General features: G+C 37.3%; 1 protein-coding gene across 2 annotated transcripts in view; it reads left to right on the top strand.

The window, feature by feature from the left end:
- Positions 1 to 17,401, top strand: part of EFR3A (EFR3 homolog A) — a 79,107-nt gene that overhangs the window by 19,131 nt on the left and 42,575 nt on the right. For both annotated transcript variants that reach the window (XM_059815291.1, XM_059815292.1), the window contains 2 exons: positions 7,920 to 8,041; positions 10,206 to 10,355. In XM_059815291.1, coding sequence (XP_059671274.1) covers positions 7,920 to 8,041; positions 10,206 to 10,355 — 272 coding nt within the window. The remainder of the gene's footprint in view (positions 1 to 7,919; positions 8,042 to 10,205; positions 10,356 to 17,401) is intronic.

Below are 17,401 nucleotides of genomic sequence, written 5' to 3'. Positions count from 1 at the left end.
AATGAAGATTTGGACATCTAGTTTTCAAAATAGTGATGGGTGCAATCAGTATTATAGTTCTGTCATACTGCCCTTCTAACCATTGTATTTCCTACCTATTACAATAGGAATCTCATAAATTCCAGGTTTGTGATGTGGACTGTTTTCACTTAAAGTGATTGCTTTTACATGAATAAAGAAGTAATGCTTGCATTTTGTGTACATTGCCGTTGTTGGCAGTGTGGGGGTTCTTTGTGGATTCTGTAAAACTGTTGGGCTTTCCTTCGGGCATGATTCCTAGTTGATGGAATTAAATGGAGTTGCAGTTCAGGGAAACAGGAGGGTGTAGTAGAGTGATGCTACTCTGGAGTAGAATTTTTTATTACAGTGAGTACAGAGAGTTCATGCTCTGATGTAGGGGAGAAGTGTCTCCTTGTGTCCCAACTAACAGGGCAGCTTTACTGAGGGTTATAGGATATTTATTCATTCATTCATTTATTTATTTATTTTCATCTCTTTGAGCCAGACTACCGTGCTGCTTCTGATTTGTTTGTATAATAATGCCTGGTCAAGACCTTTTAGGGAAATAGCTTTGGAACTTACTTCCTGGGCTGCTGAATGGCAAGATGTACATCGCTTTCCAGTTGTTTAAAATCTTTGGTGGCAAACAGTTACTGCCAGCCTTCACTTTGATGTACAAGGCACACGTCACTTTGAAACAAATGTTATTGAACAGAACTCCACCTTATGGTAATCTGTTTGATATCCCTGTCAGTTCCTAATTAAGTCTTTTATGAGCAAAGCAGATTAATGGACTTCCTAAATTAGAAGATAATTTGTGTTTGTCTGTTGTAAAACTCAGTAACCAAAAATAATTATGTTTTCCTGAATAAGATGTCAAATTCTGTGAGGAGAGTGAATCTATATGGCTCTTCAACAGTATTCCAAAGGCTAATTTTAGCCTAATTATGTTAATTTCCCTAGGTGCCTTCTGTAGTCAACGGAGAGAATGGAAAGAGTGTTTTTGTGTTGACTCAAGAGGAGCAAAATGTATTGGCACTGACAGCTTGTCTGTTACCAAGGACACTGACCTACTGTGTTCTTAAATAAAATTTGTCAGACATGGAGAAAGTCTACCATTATGTTTAGCCTTTTTTAGTTTTTCCTTGCCTCCTGAAGGAAATAAATAAACAAACAAAAAAACTCTGAAAAGAGTAGAGATGGTAGAGTGACTGAATAATCTTTCATGTGCTTCAGTTATTCTCATGTACCTCTTTGGAGTGGAAACTGGCATTGTCTGGAAAAGAAGAATAAATTGCATATGAAGTAAATGTCTTTAAACTGGTGAAAAGTCAGGCAACCTTTGGAAAAGTTTCCACAATATATTTAGGTTAAACTCAATTTCAAGCCAATAAAAATATATAGCCTGCTTATATTTAAAAAGATATAGGTTATGATTGTGGCTATAAGTAGATATTAATTGTTTTCCATCCCAAAGCTGACTTTCAAAGCTTCACGGGTATACAAAGGCAGTGATGTCTTTCATGTAAGATTCAACTGTCTTACTTGACTTGTAGTTTTCTCTCAGCCTCACAAGCAGATTTTGCTTCAGCTGTGGGGACTGTTGCGATTGCTCAGAAGTCAGGGTTTCAAATGAAACAAATCTGTGTACTGAATGACTCAGAGTAGCTTAGTCTTGGAAAGATCTGGAAGCTGCCACTGTCTTCCAGGGTTTTTTGTAAATCTACTTATATAGGCAGATACTTGGAAGCAGGTGAAATTCGATAGTGGATATGTTGAATTGTATTTTTTTTGAAGTAGACCAGATTTCAAATTGGCAGTGTCTATGACGTTCAAAATGTCTTTTTCTGTTATGGAAGATATTTTTATTAGCCATGTGCTAGGATAGCATATGCTGATGAGAAACTGAAAAAATGTGGTGGGAAAAAGTGAGATTTCCTTGGCTTAAGTATTACGGAATGTGGAGGTTGATTGCAATAAGCTTTTGCTTAGAAACTTACGGCAATACTAAATTTCTCTCTCTAACCATTTTGCAGAATTACAGTAACAGAATATCATGTAAAACATCTCTATCTCTCATGTACAAATAATTGAATGTATTGCTTAGACCATAGTGGTTATATTACCAGGATAGAATGAATTAATTATACTTGTTCTTCCTGTCTAGGGGTGAACAGCTTTAAAATCTTTGAACTTGTGGTCAAAATTTTTTGGGACAAGAGATAATTTTTTAAATTATTTGTAATTTTCTGTCAATTTTTTTTAGAGAGGGTCCAGAAAATTGCTTTAGTGAGCAGCTGCTCAAAACCAATGCAGTGCATAATTTAGTAAAATTTTCATCTTAAGCTATGTTGACAAAACTCAGTCTAATACAACACATTTTAAGCTAACTTGGAATGTTGACAGGGTGAATTCTTCTTTGTATCTTGATAGTAAAACATTGTTTTTTCACCTGAAAATCAGCAGATATCTGTAGAACCCAGTATTACCACATTTTAAATTATTTACTGCAAAAGCTTTCTTTAGCTGATAGGGTGCTTCATTTTAGAAGGACAGTTTCTTCTTAGGAGCAGTGAAATAATGATACCATCAGTAACAGTGTTGGGCTTCCTGTGCATGAGAAGGTGACTGTTACTGCTAGTTGTCATCATTTGTTATTTGAAAGAAGACAAGCAGTATCACAAGTGGAAAAGTGACCAGTCAGTGCCTGACACAACAGCAAGATTTTTGTATCTGTTAGCGCTGGCTTACAAAAGCAGTTGGTTTTGGCAGAATTGAAGTGCAAGTGTATGTAAAAACAGTGTAAAATGTCAAGACTGTGAAATTAAGGCATGTCAGAACTAATATTGCCACTAGAGTACTTATTTGTTTGTCTTGCTTGTCTGCAGCATGCTAATCTGTAAGTATGTGATAGAAACTTATCTTTTTACAAGATGCTTCTTTCATTCCATTTAATATACAATTTAGTATACAATGAAGTGTTTCATCTCTAGGATCCCTGCTCTGTCTTTTTTTATAGGAGTTAAAGGTACAGAAAGACAGAATTACACAAAGCACTCTTTCCAATCCTGTAGGTTATTAAATTATCTTCTAAATTCTATGTCTGCGTCTACTAGAATTTGATTGATGCTAGATAAATTGCTTTGGGCATTGCTTTTAGGGTCATTCACAGTTAAGTATTGCTTCCCCTACCTCGTGCTTGTGCCCTCTGGTCTTGCAGTTTCATAGCCACACTAATGTGGCTCTGGAAGCCAACATACCATTACTGACTTTGTTACACAACTGCACACGTGGTGTTCAGGATAATTTTCATCCAAGCGGCATGAAGTAAAATAGAATGTGAAGCTATCCATCCCATTCCAATAAAACTCAAAATGAGAAGTGTCAGGTGACCTTACTATTAATAACTAAACTAAACCACCAATTTCTATTGCTGAGAACCTTATCTTGTTATTATTTATTGTGATCATTTTAATACTGTGTTTTTGAAGTTATTGTATGAATCCAGTGTTTGAAACTTTTCTGTTTAGAAAAGTTGAAGTGTTTGTCCTTTTGGCATTTGTTTGGTGAACTACATACATACATTTACACACTTCTCATTAACACTGTACTGTGTAGTTTGTAAGAGTCTTATGTTTACAGGATATTCTGTCTTCCTATGTGACAGTTTCCTAATAATGAAATACAGTAACTTTGTCCAAAAAGATGGTAACTATCAGTATCAGCACCCCCCTTCCCCCCTCTGAAACATGATAAAATTGCAGACTGTAGAAGACAGACTGAGGAGCTCAGATATAAAAAAAAAAACTGCTCAGATCCAGTCTACAGTTTTTACAAGGAGACACTTTAAATAACATAACTCAAATACGATACATGCTGATTGTCTGTTCTTGAATTGCTGCAAAAACTTGACCTTCTTTAAAGACATAGAGGGTGCATTAACAGTTATGATTTTTCTCCTACTGTACTGGGTACATAAGAGTGATAAGACAGCATAAATATATGTAAGAAATCATGTCCTTAGGAATTTAATTTGAGAACTTGCATGGTTTACTTACAGGACTCGCACAATCTCTCTCTCCCTGGTAATATCCAACTTTCTCGACTCAATCTGGAACAAACACCTTCTGAATAGATAATACGTTCCTTCTTTATTTTGTGATAAATTTATGTTTTCATACTGATTGAATTTTATTGGTTTCAAAGTTAATGGAAATAAGATATTACCCATGTAAGTTCCTTTTTGTACCTTCTGTATTGTACAAATATAGAAGATGATTGTACTGGTAAACTTCCATAAATTGCCAGTGGGTGACTGCAAGCATTTACAATGACTGAATGACATGTTTACATCTATAAAAGCTTTGTAAGTATATCCCAGGCAAGTGCTTGGACTTTCTTAAGAGTTTTGTCCTTTTTTAGGTTGAATATTTTTTTATATTTGAAGTATGCTTGAAACTATCTTAGGTACTTAGGAGTAAAATATTCTTTATTTAACAATATAACAGCTTAAGAGCACTACTGCTAAGCAAGGAGAAAGTATAGACTAATGTGTACTGTAAAAACTTAAAATTTCTATAATGAAATGGAATAGTATACTTTACTGAATGACAGTGCAACTCAAAACACTGTTATCACAGTTAGCTTTCCTGTGGCCTAGATGTTCAGTCATCTGAATGCTAATCCTGGAATATGTTTCAGAAATGCTTTATGTTCAGTGGGTGAAATTGTTTTGTTATACACATGAGGAAAAAAAAATTTTGCCCTTTCTGGACATTTTACTGCGTGTGCCATTTTGAGAGGTATAACTACTGTGTACTTACTTCCCTGCTACAAAGCTACATCATGATGTAGAAGAAATGTCCAGAGTAAGAGACTCCCTGACGCTTCCTTGGCCTAAATTTGTCATTTATTCTTACAAAGCAATTTCTTAGTGCAATGAATCTTTCTTCAATTAGAGTTATATTAAGTTTTGATGTGGGAAGATCCTGTCAATGAACTTCTGTATTTTAGATAATATTAATATGCTAATATTAAATACTATGTGAGTTAATACTCTCATGGCCACTCCTGTAGTGTTTTGTGTTCTTTAAACTTTTTGCTTCCATTCTTTTACTTGCTTTTATGGAAGTTTTCTGGGTGACTCATTTGTAGACTTGAACACTTGAATGTCTGGAAAATAATAAAATCATACTGATTTTTTTTTAACCACTGGACTTTATGCTTTATTAAATTGTAAAGATTAATTAGGTTCCTGTGTTCAAAAAACTTTAGAAAATCTATTTCTGTTTTGTAATTAACAATTCCATGAAACAAACCAGCATAAGGCATTTAAAGCATTTTCCATGGTCTATTGGGAAGGAAATGATCATTTTTGTAATTCACTGTATTGGAAAAAGAAGTATAGTTGCTGTTTGTGGATTGTTCTTTCAAACTGTGGCAGTAGAATATACAGAATTGTTTTTTGATTGTGTGTCACTTTCTTATCACCTGATTATACAGGATATTCTCTACAGAAGGACACGTAAAATGGACTAGTATTATACAATTTTGTTCTGTTTTCAGTAATGGCTGAGAATATAGTTTTACAAACTATCATTTTCAGCTTGTAGCTTTCAGTGGGTGAACTGGTAGTGCAGTTGAAAGGGGTAAGTGTTCTAGGTAAAACAGAAAAAAAATACTAAAAAAAGAGTAGAAAAAGGGGTGATTTTTTTCTGAAATACATAGCTTTCACTTTCAGCTTGAAAACTGCCTCAAAACCTCCACAAATCAGCATGCTGTAGATTATGATAAAGTGCTTTGGGTCTGTTTAGATGTATGTGGGCAACATGCTGATAAAAGCAGGTTCTACATCTCGGTAAGTAGACAAGAAATGCCTCAGCCTGTGCTTAGCAATTGGTAGGAAGAATACTGGGTTGGGAAAGGGTGGAGGGATCTTAATGGGACCTCTCTCTGCTTCAGGGCAGAACTAGCACTATGTTAAAGCTTTCCTTACAAGCTTTCCTTTCCCTTTTTTCTTCCCTCTGTACTCTGTTCTTAAAACTCAGTGCTGGACAATCCGAAATGTCTTTAGGCAGTCTGCTCGCTTTAGAAAGGAGGGTTTTTTTTAATGTCTAACTTAGGTAGCCTTTGCTTCAGTTTAAGCCCATTATTGCTCTTCCTATTACCATTGGATAGAGAAAACCATTTATTTCTTTTCTTTTTATAGCTGTCTTCTGTACATTGTAAGACTAATATCTTCTAGGCATCTGTAGACTAGGTAATTTAATGTCTTTCAGTCTTTTTTAACAGGTGTTTATCTAAAGCTTTGTTCATCCCTTGAATAATTGAAGGACTGTATCAGTTAATCACTATCTTCAGCTGTGATGCTTCAACTGGATGCAGTACTTCATCTCAGGGCTTATTAGTGCCAATTAGATGGCAAAAATTTCTTCATAGGTGTCACGGGTAATACAGATGTATCAAAATATATTGTTGTCCTTTTTATGCCAGTGTAACGGCATTGACTTCTGTTGAATGTGAAGTTTATTACAACCCTAAGTTTCTTTCCTGCATTCAGCTCTGTCTGGTGTGTATTTGTACAGCTGTCTTAAAATGGTATTTTGCATTTGTCATTCCTAAATTCCTCCCTTATTTTTCAGGTCCTATTTCCAGTTTGTCAAGAACCAGGCATGAAGTGTGCCTACAGCTCTGGCCAGCTTAGTGTTTTTTCCAAATTTGATGAGCCCACTCTGTCATCTAAGTCTCTAGTGAAACTCGAATACTACTGTATTCCAGACAGGCCCTTTCAGAAGTTCACTCAATACATTATTGTAGTTTGATGATTTACAAGTGTTTCTATGTTTTTTCCAAACCGTTTTGCATCTACCTTATGGGGAGTGTTCATCTGTTTTTCTAGCTTGCTTTTGAGAATTTTATGTATTTTTTTTGTCAACAGCATCACTGAAGTTAAGATATGACAGATGCTCCTTCATCTGGATTCACAAAATCTATTTCCTTGTCATAGGAATAATTTAGACTGGGTTGATATGATCTTGACAAATCCATGTTGACTGTTACTTACCCCTTCGTTACTTTGTAGATGTTTGCAAATCTGAATTTTATTTCAGAGTGTCTTTCTGTGAGTGGAATTACAGTTAACTGAGTTATAATTCCCTGACTCCTCCTTTTTCCCTTTTGTAAAGATAGACAGAATTGACAGCATACCTCCAAGTTTCTTTCCCTTGACTTTTGATAAGTAAGAATGTTGCTAGTTAACCTTCCAGTGACTGTGTACCATTTAATTGCTTGGACTGCTCTCTACAACTACCTGAAAGGAGGTTGTAGGGAGGTGGGTGCTGGTCTCTTCTCCCAAGTAACAAGTGATTGGACAAAAGGAAATAGCCTCAAGTTGCACCAGGGGAGGTTTAGATCGGATATTAGGAAAAATTTCTCACCGAAAGGGTTATCAAGCACTGGAACAGGCTGCCCAGGGAAGTACTTGAGTCACCATCCCTGGAGGTATTTAAAAGATGTGTAGGTGTGGCACTTAGGGACATGGTTTAGTGGTGGACTTAGGAGTGTTTGGTTTATGGTTGGACTCAATGATCTCAAGGGTCTATTCCAACCTAAATGATTCTATGAATTGGTGACACTCACTATTCAAGTGCTAGATGTTTCCATATTCCATAGTAAGTTGTGTTTCATGCAGTTGCACTCTTTCATAATGATCTAAATGAAGTTCTAGTGGAAAGTCCTTAAAAAGAAAACTCTCCAATTTAACTTCTTCGTCTCTGAAGTTAAATATTTTAAGGATTGTCAAATCTGGATTTTTTTCCTATTGCAATGTTTTATGTTACTTCCTAAATGAAGCTTAATATTCATTATTTTCTCTTGGGAAATTGGTATCAAAAGCTTTTTTAACGTATTTCATTCTCTAGTTTGTCAAATTTGCCAACATTGAGGAAGACACACCTTCATATCACAGACGCTATGACTTCTTTGTGTCTCGATTCAGTGCCATGTGTCATTCATGTGACCACGATCCAGAAATACAAACCGAGTAAGTGCCATTCTGTATGTATTACAGAAAACTGTCTTAACACATTAATATAGTCTGTAATACAGCTTTTATTATGACATTTAGTGGAGTAGTTCATTCCACTGAATTCATTGTGCCGAATACTGCAAAACTTAGGTGGCTAGAAATCCTAGGATATTTAAGTGGAATTTTACCTGAATAATGCCAGCCAGATCGCATGGATTGTCTCCAGAAAGGCAGTAATTATTACTGTAAATGTGTGCGCGTAACATCGCTCATTTGAGAAATTAATGGGGCTACTTATATGAATAGCAAAAGCATAGTTTGAGTCTGCTATTTGAGAATTACTCATTAAAATTGAATTTTCTTAGATGTCTGTGGTGTGATACTGTGTGTGAAACTGAAATGCCTTCATGAATTAGTATTACAAATTTTTACATTATTACGTAAGCACCACAGTTTTTTTTTTTTACTTCAGCTCCCCCTAGTGATGTGTTCTTTATATAAATTGTTAATCAGTTTTTAACTCCTGAGCATTTTAGAAAACTTAAGGCTTTTCAGATTATATGATTTGCATCTTTGTCGTATTCATCTTTTCTATTTCCATGCATTAAATCGTTCAGCCAACTATGAAAAATCCATGTGCTGAACATTTATTCAACCCTTTGGGTGTCCTGTTGTTCTGTTAGCTGCAATACATAAGGATTTTTCTTAAAGTTTGCACTTTCAAAAATCTGTGAACAGTATTTTCAAAAAGAATGAATACTGTGTACTTCACTTAGGGGGAAAAAAAAAAACCAAAACCAAAAACCAAAACAAAAAATTCCTTCCTCCTTTAGTCTTCTGGTTCATTCCTCCTTATTTTTTGGTAATTTACTGCCATCTTATTTGTTGCCCTATTGCTGTAGGTAGGGTTCTGCTGTAAACTTGGTCTCTAAAAGGGTTAGGATTAAAACTGCTTGCTTCTCCTGTACTTTTCCCCCTGCTCCGCCACCCTTTCCCTTTAGGAGGATTATTCCAGTGAAAGGTTTTATAGGATGACCCCTGTTCGGGGAAGAACTGAAGGCATGGTAAATTGTACTCAGGGACCAAAGGGGAAAGGGGATGGAAGCTTCTTCAGCAGGTGTCACTAGTAAAGCCAGTGTATCATGCAACTACCTCATAACTTAGGCTTCTGTCAGGTGCGGTATATTTACCTGAAGCTGATGGTTGCAAATAGTACTCATAAATGTTTTAATGAGATTTTTGAGATTTTGCCTTTTTAGGCTCAGTGAAACTAAAACAGTATGTTAAACTACTTGCTTACTGTAAAACGCTTCATAAGAGGTTAGGATAGGAAGCTCAGCTCAGGATTTTAGTACTACTTTCACCTTCATTGCCCCTTGCAAATGAGAGGTAATATTAGTAATGAAGTAGAACATGGAATGAATTAAGGGACTAGTACATCCCTGATTCATCTATCAAGTATGATCTACCGCTCATAAGGATACCCCGAAGTAACAGACCTCAAAGCTGTGATTGCTGTAGGAATAAGAGAACTGTGCTAATCTTTTGCTTTTCAGATTGTCATCCTGCACTGTTATCTGTGTTTCAGTTTACAATGTTGATGTACCCTTAGACAGGGAGGAGTTTCATCCTAGTGACATAAGACTGTACATGACCTTGATTTAAATGTAATCTCTGCTTTAATACCTATCTGAGCCTCCTTTGGAGGAAGGAAATCTTTCCTGTACCTGGTGAAATATGATGCAGCACCTTCCTCAGTACTTCAACTCTCATTTTTTGACCTCCTGTACAAGAGTAAGAACATGAAATTAGTCCTAGTGGCACTCCAGTACACAAAAGTGTGGCCTTTTTTCCCCATGTGAATCAATTTTTTACTCAGGTTAACGAAATGTATAGCAATATGACTTTTTCCACATAATCCTAGACAGTTTCAATGTATCTCTTTTGAAAGAGATCGTTATGAACAGCAATCATTCTTGGAGTTTGTCAGCTTCCTTATGAGCTTTAAAGGCATTTAAAGGCAATAGGGGCAACCTTAAAGAACTGGCCAAATTTCCAAATTACTGTGAGAACGTAATGGAATTCCACACTACATAATTACTACTGCCTTATAGGTAAACGGCCATACTGGGAGGTGCTGTGTTTCTCCTTTTCACTAACTCCTTTTTTCCTTTCTTAGGATTCGAATTGCTGGAATCAGGGGCATTCAGGGCGTGGTTCGAAAAACAGTTAATGATGAACTTCGAGCAACTATATGGGAACCTCAGCACATGGACAAGATTGTACCATCATTGCTGTTTAATATGCAGAAAATAGAAGATATTGACAGGTATTTTTATTCCTGGTCACTGGCATGTTTTTTAAGCAATTTTTGGGTTTAGTTTTTATGATAGATACCTTTTTCTTTTCTTTTTACTGGAAATAACTACTGATGTTTACTAACTGAGTGTTCTGAAAACTGATAGCACAGCTCTCCTTAACTGCTCTTAATATTTCTTTCCTTAAAGTATTTTCAACCACCTGCATTTCACTTGCTCTAGATTCTGTCAGTCTAAAAATTGCTCCAGAAATTGTATATCCATGTTTAGACTTTTTAAAAATTGTAAACTCTTTGTTTTGTAATGTCAGAGAGATTAGTAAGCACAGGTTTCTAGGTGACTCAAATGATTTTGCTAGTTATATTTGTTAAAAATTGAGGGTTTAATTCCCATTTAGCCATTACTAACAACTGTCTGTCCCGTCTGCAATGGTACTTAAAGTGAGGATTTAAAATTTCTTTATATGAAGACCCCTTTCTCTTTTTTTGCTTTCGATGGCTCCTAGGCATATTACCTCCCAGGTATGCCTTCAAAAAAGATGTCTGTGATAATTGATATTGAGGATATGCCAGTCACCTTACAACTGAAAAGTCACTTTTTTTGGTCCATGTCTGTATTTGTGGCTAAACACTGTGTAGGTGTAAAAACCCTGTTTATTACTAGCACTGGGAGATTTCCATAAAACCAACTTCAGCTGTGCAAACAAACTTAAATGTTTGTTTCATGTCCAACCCTAGCTGCTTCAAAACTTGGTTGGTAAATAGGCTCAGCAGCCTTCCTATAACAACATGCTTTTCATGCTTTCAGATGACACTCAGCTTGCTAAATCTGTCAGGTTTGTCTTTTTTGGTTTGTTGGTTTTGGGTTTGTCTTTTTTTTTCCTCCATTCCTCAGCCTTGCTTCTCTTATTTCTTAACTGTTGGTACCTGTCTCTTCTCTAAAGCAAATTTTCAGACTAAATGACTGAAATCAATAATTCTCTATCTGTCCATGCTTTATCTATTTACTGCATATAACCGAGGGCCCACACAGTGTGTACAGAAATATCCACTTGGATTTTACATCTGCAGAGTGATCTGAATCACCTGAGACAAAGGTTTCTGAAACTGCTGTTTGAACAAGGAGAGCCTAGTTAGCCTTTGCTCGTTCTTACAGGGCTCCTAGATGCAGGTGGGCCCTTTCCTTTGTTACTCTTTACAGTGCCCTCAAGCATATACTTTTCCTTTATATTACAGTCCCCTCAAGCATATACTTTCCTTTATATTACAGTGCCCTCAAGCATGTACTTTCCTTTATATAGCAAAATTAAACTAACTACTGATGGAGAAACTGACTGAAATAGGACTTCAAGTAGATCAGTTTATATGTACTGCAGGACTAATTTTTATCATTTGTTGAGCAATGCAGTAGTGGTGGTAGAAAAACAAATCTGTCAAAAAACAGCTGTTAATTAAATATCTGAACTGGCTGCTTGAAAATTTTTCTGTAATGTACATTCAACTGAAAAAAAGACTAATGATTTTCCAAGTGGCAAGTAAGGGTCTTGTATGATGCAAATATGACAGAAAAGCTGAAAACAATATTTATAAATTGTTGATCTGCTGGCCTTAAATGATGTTACAGAGAATTTATCATCTTGTTTTATATGTGACATCATATTTGTGGAGCACAAACAGAGGCATCTTGAAGAGTAGGAGTAAGAAGCATATTGTTCTGGCAGATGGAATCAAAGCATGATTTGAGAAGGAGCAGAAATTCCAGAAAATGCCCTCAACTTATGTCCATAGAAAATAACCATTTTTGGTTAAAGCTGAAGTACACATAGGTAAAGCTTACCTTAAAGATCAGTGTAATTTTTATTTGTGGAACTTTAATAGCTTAATTCAAGATTCTTCTTAGTACGTGTCAGATGTGGCACTTTTTGGAGTTAAGAGTTCAATATTTAAACAATGTTTAAAAAGATAATTGTATTTGTGGATGTCATTATTTGTCCATATAGCTGAATGCACATTCTAGTTACGTGACTATCGGACAAATTTGCAAGTGTAATATATTCTAAAAATCAGATTGGGATTTTTCTTAGTTGTACTTCACTACGATTCTGTATTACAAAATAGTTGCCATGCATACTTCAGTATAGTGTAAGGCATTGCCTGAAAGACTGTCCCTCCCTCATTCAAGTTTTCGAGAAGAAAATTGAGAAGAGTCAATCATGCATGTCAATTTATGTGCATCTCTAAAAAGGGGAAGGGATGTATGAAATCGGAAATTCACTTAGTTTATAACGTGTTCTTCATGATAACTGCAAAGCTAAACGTGTCAGCCTTACTTAAGGCAGAAGGACACTCTAGCACTTGTCATAGACTTGACTTCAAATCCTTCTAATACATCTATAATGTTCATATGAATTCTGTTTTAGAGGTAGATTAGAATGTATTTCTTTCTCAGGGTGAGTGAATCACAGACAAACATTCCTGTAGCTACTCTGCTCAAAAGTAGTGGTTAAGTCTTACTTTACATGTCCCGTCATATTTGTTGGACAATCCTGGTTTTGTGGTGTTAAAGAAGTCTCATGCATGAGATGCTGAGTTGCTCTGAGCCAGTTTAAGCCTATGATTAGATGTTTGCTATGGAATCTGCTGTACTTCAAAATGTCCCTCCTTCCAGTTCCTTGTTGCCACCTTTTATGATAGAGATTACCCACAAGAAAGCTAGTAGAACTGTTAAAGGGAGTAGTTCTTGCCCATTTCATTGCAAAATGCATTTCTTGTTGTGGTAATACAGAAAGTCCAGATCCAGAGGAATAGTAGGAATTTTTTTTTAAAGTGTTGCAATTGGATTTGTCAGAGGTTTTTCTGATCTTTGTTTAAAAAACAAGTCAGTGAAACAAAATGAGTATGAATTGCTCATTTGAATGTAGAAACTTGAGAGGCTGTACAAAGCCTTCTTTTGAAACTAAAAAGTTAAGAGTAGTTTTATATTCATTGTCTTTCATCTGATAACGCTAAGGAACACTTAGTGAGAAATACTTAGAGGTAGGTGCTGTTAAAGTTCAAAACAAAAATGTGATTCCTACAGACAACGGGAGATAATCTTGAACATTCTGTTGCACTGTAACGTTTTAGACTAGGAAGACTGGATTGCAATTTATTCCTTTATTCTAAAGTAAGACTCCAAGCAATGCTGAGAAGTCACCTTCTGTAGGATTGCCTACACAAACACTTAAAAGATAACTTATTTTTAATACATTTTAACTAGAATTCTTCCAAATAAACGAGCTCTGTGTGTGTGTTCTGCAGCCTGCTTGCTTTTTTCTCCCCACCTACCTGCCTTTGTAATGCTGCTGCATTCTAGGGAATCTTGTGCCAAAACAGCAATGGGAATGACAGTCCTGCACTGTCGTTTGTAGCTTCTCTGTGCTGAGAAGGATGCCTGTCTGTCTGGATCAGAGTCTAGGCAGTACAGGAAAAAAAATAGGGAGATTGAGGGGCACAGCAGTTGGATAAAGCTGCAGTTTAGTGGTACTCATGGTGGATTATATACAAATTGTCATGCCTTTTAAAATTTTAATAATTGTCCATTTGTAAAACCGTTTCTCCTTACTTATCTAATAGGGTGCCTGGGGCTTTGCTTTTTTTTTTAATTAAAATCTGACAAGCTAGCAATGTTATGGTAACTTCTGAAACACTGATGTTACCAGAGTGTCGTGGTTTAACCCTAGCTGGCAACTAAGCACCACACAGCTGCTCGCTCCCCCCAGGTGGGATGGGAGAGAGAATCGGAAGAGTAAATGTGAGAAAACTCATGGGTGGAGATAAGGACAGTTTAATAGGTAAAGCAAAAGCCACGCAGGCAAACAAAGCAAACCAAGGAATTCATTCACTACTTCCCATCAGCAGGCAGGTGTTCAGCCATCTCCAGGAAAGCAGGGCTCCATCACGCGTAATGGTTACTTGGGAAGACAAACGCCATCACTCCGAACGTCCCCCACTTCCTTCTTCTTCCCCCAGCTTTATATACTGAACATGACATCATATGGTATGGGATATCCCTTTGGTGAGTTGGGGTCAGCTGTCCCAGCTGTGTCCCCTCCCAGCTTCTTGTGCACCCCCAGCCTACTCGCTGGTGGGGCAGTGTGAGAAGCAGAAGAGGCCTTGATGCTGTGTAAGCACAGGTCAGCAACAACTAAAACATCCCTGTGTTACCAGCAGTTTCCAGCACAAATCCAAAACTCAGCCCCATACTAGCTACTATGAAGAAAATTAACTCTACCCCAGCCAAAACCAGTACACAGAGGCAACAGGATTTTTATATTGCAACTTCTAGATTGCAGTAGTCTTGAAACACTAGAAGATCTTTTGCTATCAGAAGATATTACAACTATGATGTTAGATGTTCATTTGACTAGCGGTCAGTATTTGACTTTTTATAATGCTCTGAAGCTATGGTTTTATGATGCTGAAAAGTGAACATTAACTAAAGCTGATGCTCTTAGTGAACACTTTTAAACTTAATGCACAAGCTTGCACTGCAGAACTGAAAGTATGATTAAGGCTTTAGTGTAGTGATCTCTGCAGTTTAAAATAAATCTCCTTATGCATAGTTGCATAATGTTACTGTAGGTGAATGAAGCCTCACTTAAGTTTCTATAATGTGTTTTGTGCAAAAAAAAATAATACTTGACACCTATAGGTACAGTACTTCTTGCCAAGTAATATTGCACCTTAGGGGGAACTATTTTCTTTCTTCCTCAGTGTCCCACCTCTCAACTGCTCAATTTAAATGAAATATTATAACAGCTTAATGGTATGATACATGAAGCACTTAAATTCAGATATACATTTCAAATGCCTTTAATTTGCTCTGATAATTCAGGTCTCTGTGTTGAAATGGAGGTGACTTTTGGCAAAGGAGGGGAAAAAAAAAACCCACAAACAACCAAAAAACCCACAACCCAAAAAACAAACCAAAAAAAAATTACCAAGGCCTGCATCAAAAATGAGAAGTGGGTAACTGAAATCTCTTCTGGAAAGGCTCTACCTTTCACTGTTTACAGTGCGGGTGCTGATTTTAGTTATTCCAAGGTGAGGACAGGCTATTCCCTTGAAAGCTCAGTGGTAGAATTTGTGCTGCAGTAGGTTTTAGGTTGTCCAAAACAGCGTGTGGTTTCTGTTGTTTTGCTTCTCTTGTGTTTGGATTCTGTCTTTAGTTCAGTACTCTTACTTTCTTTTTGTACCATGTTGATTTTAAATAGTCAGCCTAAATCCCAATCACCAAGAGAAGAGAAAAAATTGCAAATTACAGTATTTTAACTTTACAAAAGTTTGGTCATTACTGCTGTCATTAATATAAACTATTAATGCCTTGCTTTGCGCTGCAAGATTTATTAAGTCATAAGTTAAAATTTCCATTTGAAATGAAGTTGATACTTAAATGATTTTAATTCCTTCTTAATTTAAAAGAATGGTTATTTTCGATTAAGTCACTCATTGGGGTATTTTAGCACCTGAAGAAATATTAGCTGTGGTAGTACCAGATTTTCCCCCCCACCCACTGCTTTTTTTCTCTCCCTCCCATCGTGTTGCCATTTTTTTATTGTTCCTTACTATCAGTAGTATGTTTCTATGATTGAAATAACTGTAATCTTCTTGTTCAAGGACCAATTTCTCAGCAAAACTTACACAGTTTAACACTCTTCATGGTGTATTTATCTGATGCAAAGTTTGACAGTCTGTATTTTTTTGTTACTATTTTATGACTGAAGAAATCAGTTGCTGTTTCTTTTTCAGAGTAATGCTTTTAGGGAAAGAAGAATCCTCCTTCAACAAGGGCCACCTTTTATAAATATAGTGTGGGGAAATTAACATCAATATTTACATCTTAAAAATATATTTCCAAATCTGAAAGGGATTTGGTTTGGTTTTTTTCCCCCTCCAAGTTATTAGTAACAAACTATGTGATTAATATGGGAGTCCAGTTGCCCAACAGTTTCACAGAATCATTAAGGTTGGAAAAGACCTGTAAGATCATCAAGTCCAACCATCAACCAACATCACAGAGGTGAAGAATACTACATGGCAAAAACCAGCTTAACAAAGTGTTATATTCTAATAAGGTTAAGAATCAGAGGTTTGTATGTACTGATGCAGACATTATAATAGATATTATGCTTATCTTTTAAATCCTTGTGGTAGGTTAGCCAAACTCCCACCCAGCCCTTCTTTCCCTCCTCCCCCTTCAGCAGGATGGGGGAGAAAATAGAATGAAGCAGCTCCTGGGTCGAGGTGAAAACAGGGAGATCACTCACCAGTTGCTGTCACAGGCAAAACAGACTCGACTCGGGGAAAATTAATTTATAGGCAGCCAAAATGGATTTGGGTAGTGAGAAACATAGACAAAAACTAAAACACTTTTGCCTCCCCACCCCTCCCAGGACTTTTCACCATGCTGAACTTCATTCCACCACCCCAGCTCCAGGGGGTGGGGATGGGGGTTGCGGCCAGTCCGTAACAGCCCCCCCACCCCCTGCAGCCCGCGGGCTCTCTCCAGGGCTGCAGGGGATCCCTGCTCCGGGCCTGCAGCACCTCCTGCCCTCCTCCTGCTCCGGCCTCGGGCTCCCTCTGCTGCTGCTCCCTCCTCGGCTTCCTCCTCCTCTGCCTCTGCCGCCTTTGGCCCTTTCTGGAGCCTCTCTTCCCCCCGGCGCCCCCAGCTTGGCTGAGGGGCTCAGCTGTGTCCTGCGCTGGGGCCCGTGGAGCCGGCTGGGACCGGCTGGGACCGGCTGTGTCCGGCACGGGGCAGCCCCGGCCTCTCCCCACAGAGCCCGCCCGGCAGCCCCTCTGCCAGTGCCTGGGCACCAACACCCTGTACAGTCCTCTCCATAGTAATGTTGGGAGATAGTCCGTTAGAAGGTGACTAACTTGTACACTATCTAGTTAGAGGTAACTATGTGGGTGATAACATTCTAATTAGTTCAATCAGAATTTTTTTCAACTCACAAGCCATCTGTTTCCGCAGAAGTATTGGAGTTTTATTTAACACTCACCCACACAATGTGGAT

Source organism: Gavia stellata, chromosome 3, assembly GCF_030936135.1.
Source record: "Gavia stellata isolate bGavSte3 chromosome 3, bGavSte3.hap2, whole genome shotgun sequence".
Classification (NCBI taxonomy): domain Eukaryota; kingdom Metazoa; phylum Chordata; class Aves; order Gaviiformes; family Gaviidae; genus Gavia; species Gavia stellata.
This window is presented reverse-complemented; position numbering and strand designations above follow the sequence as displayed.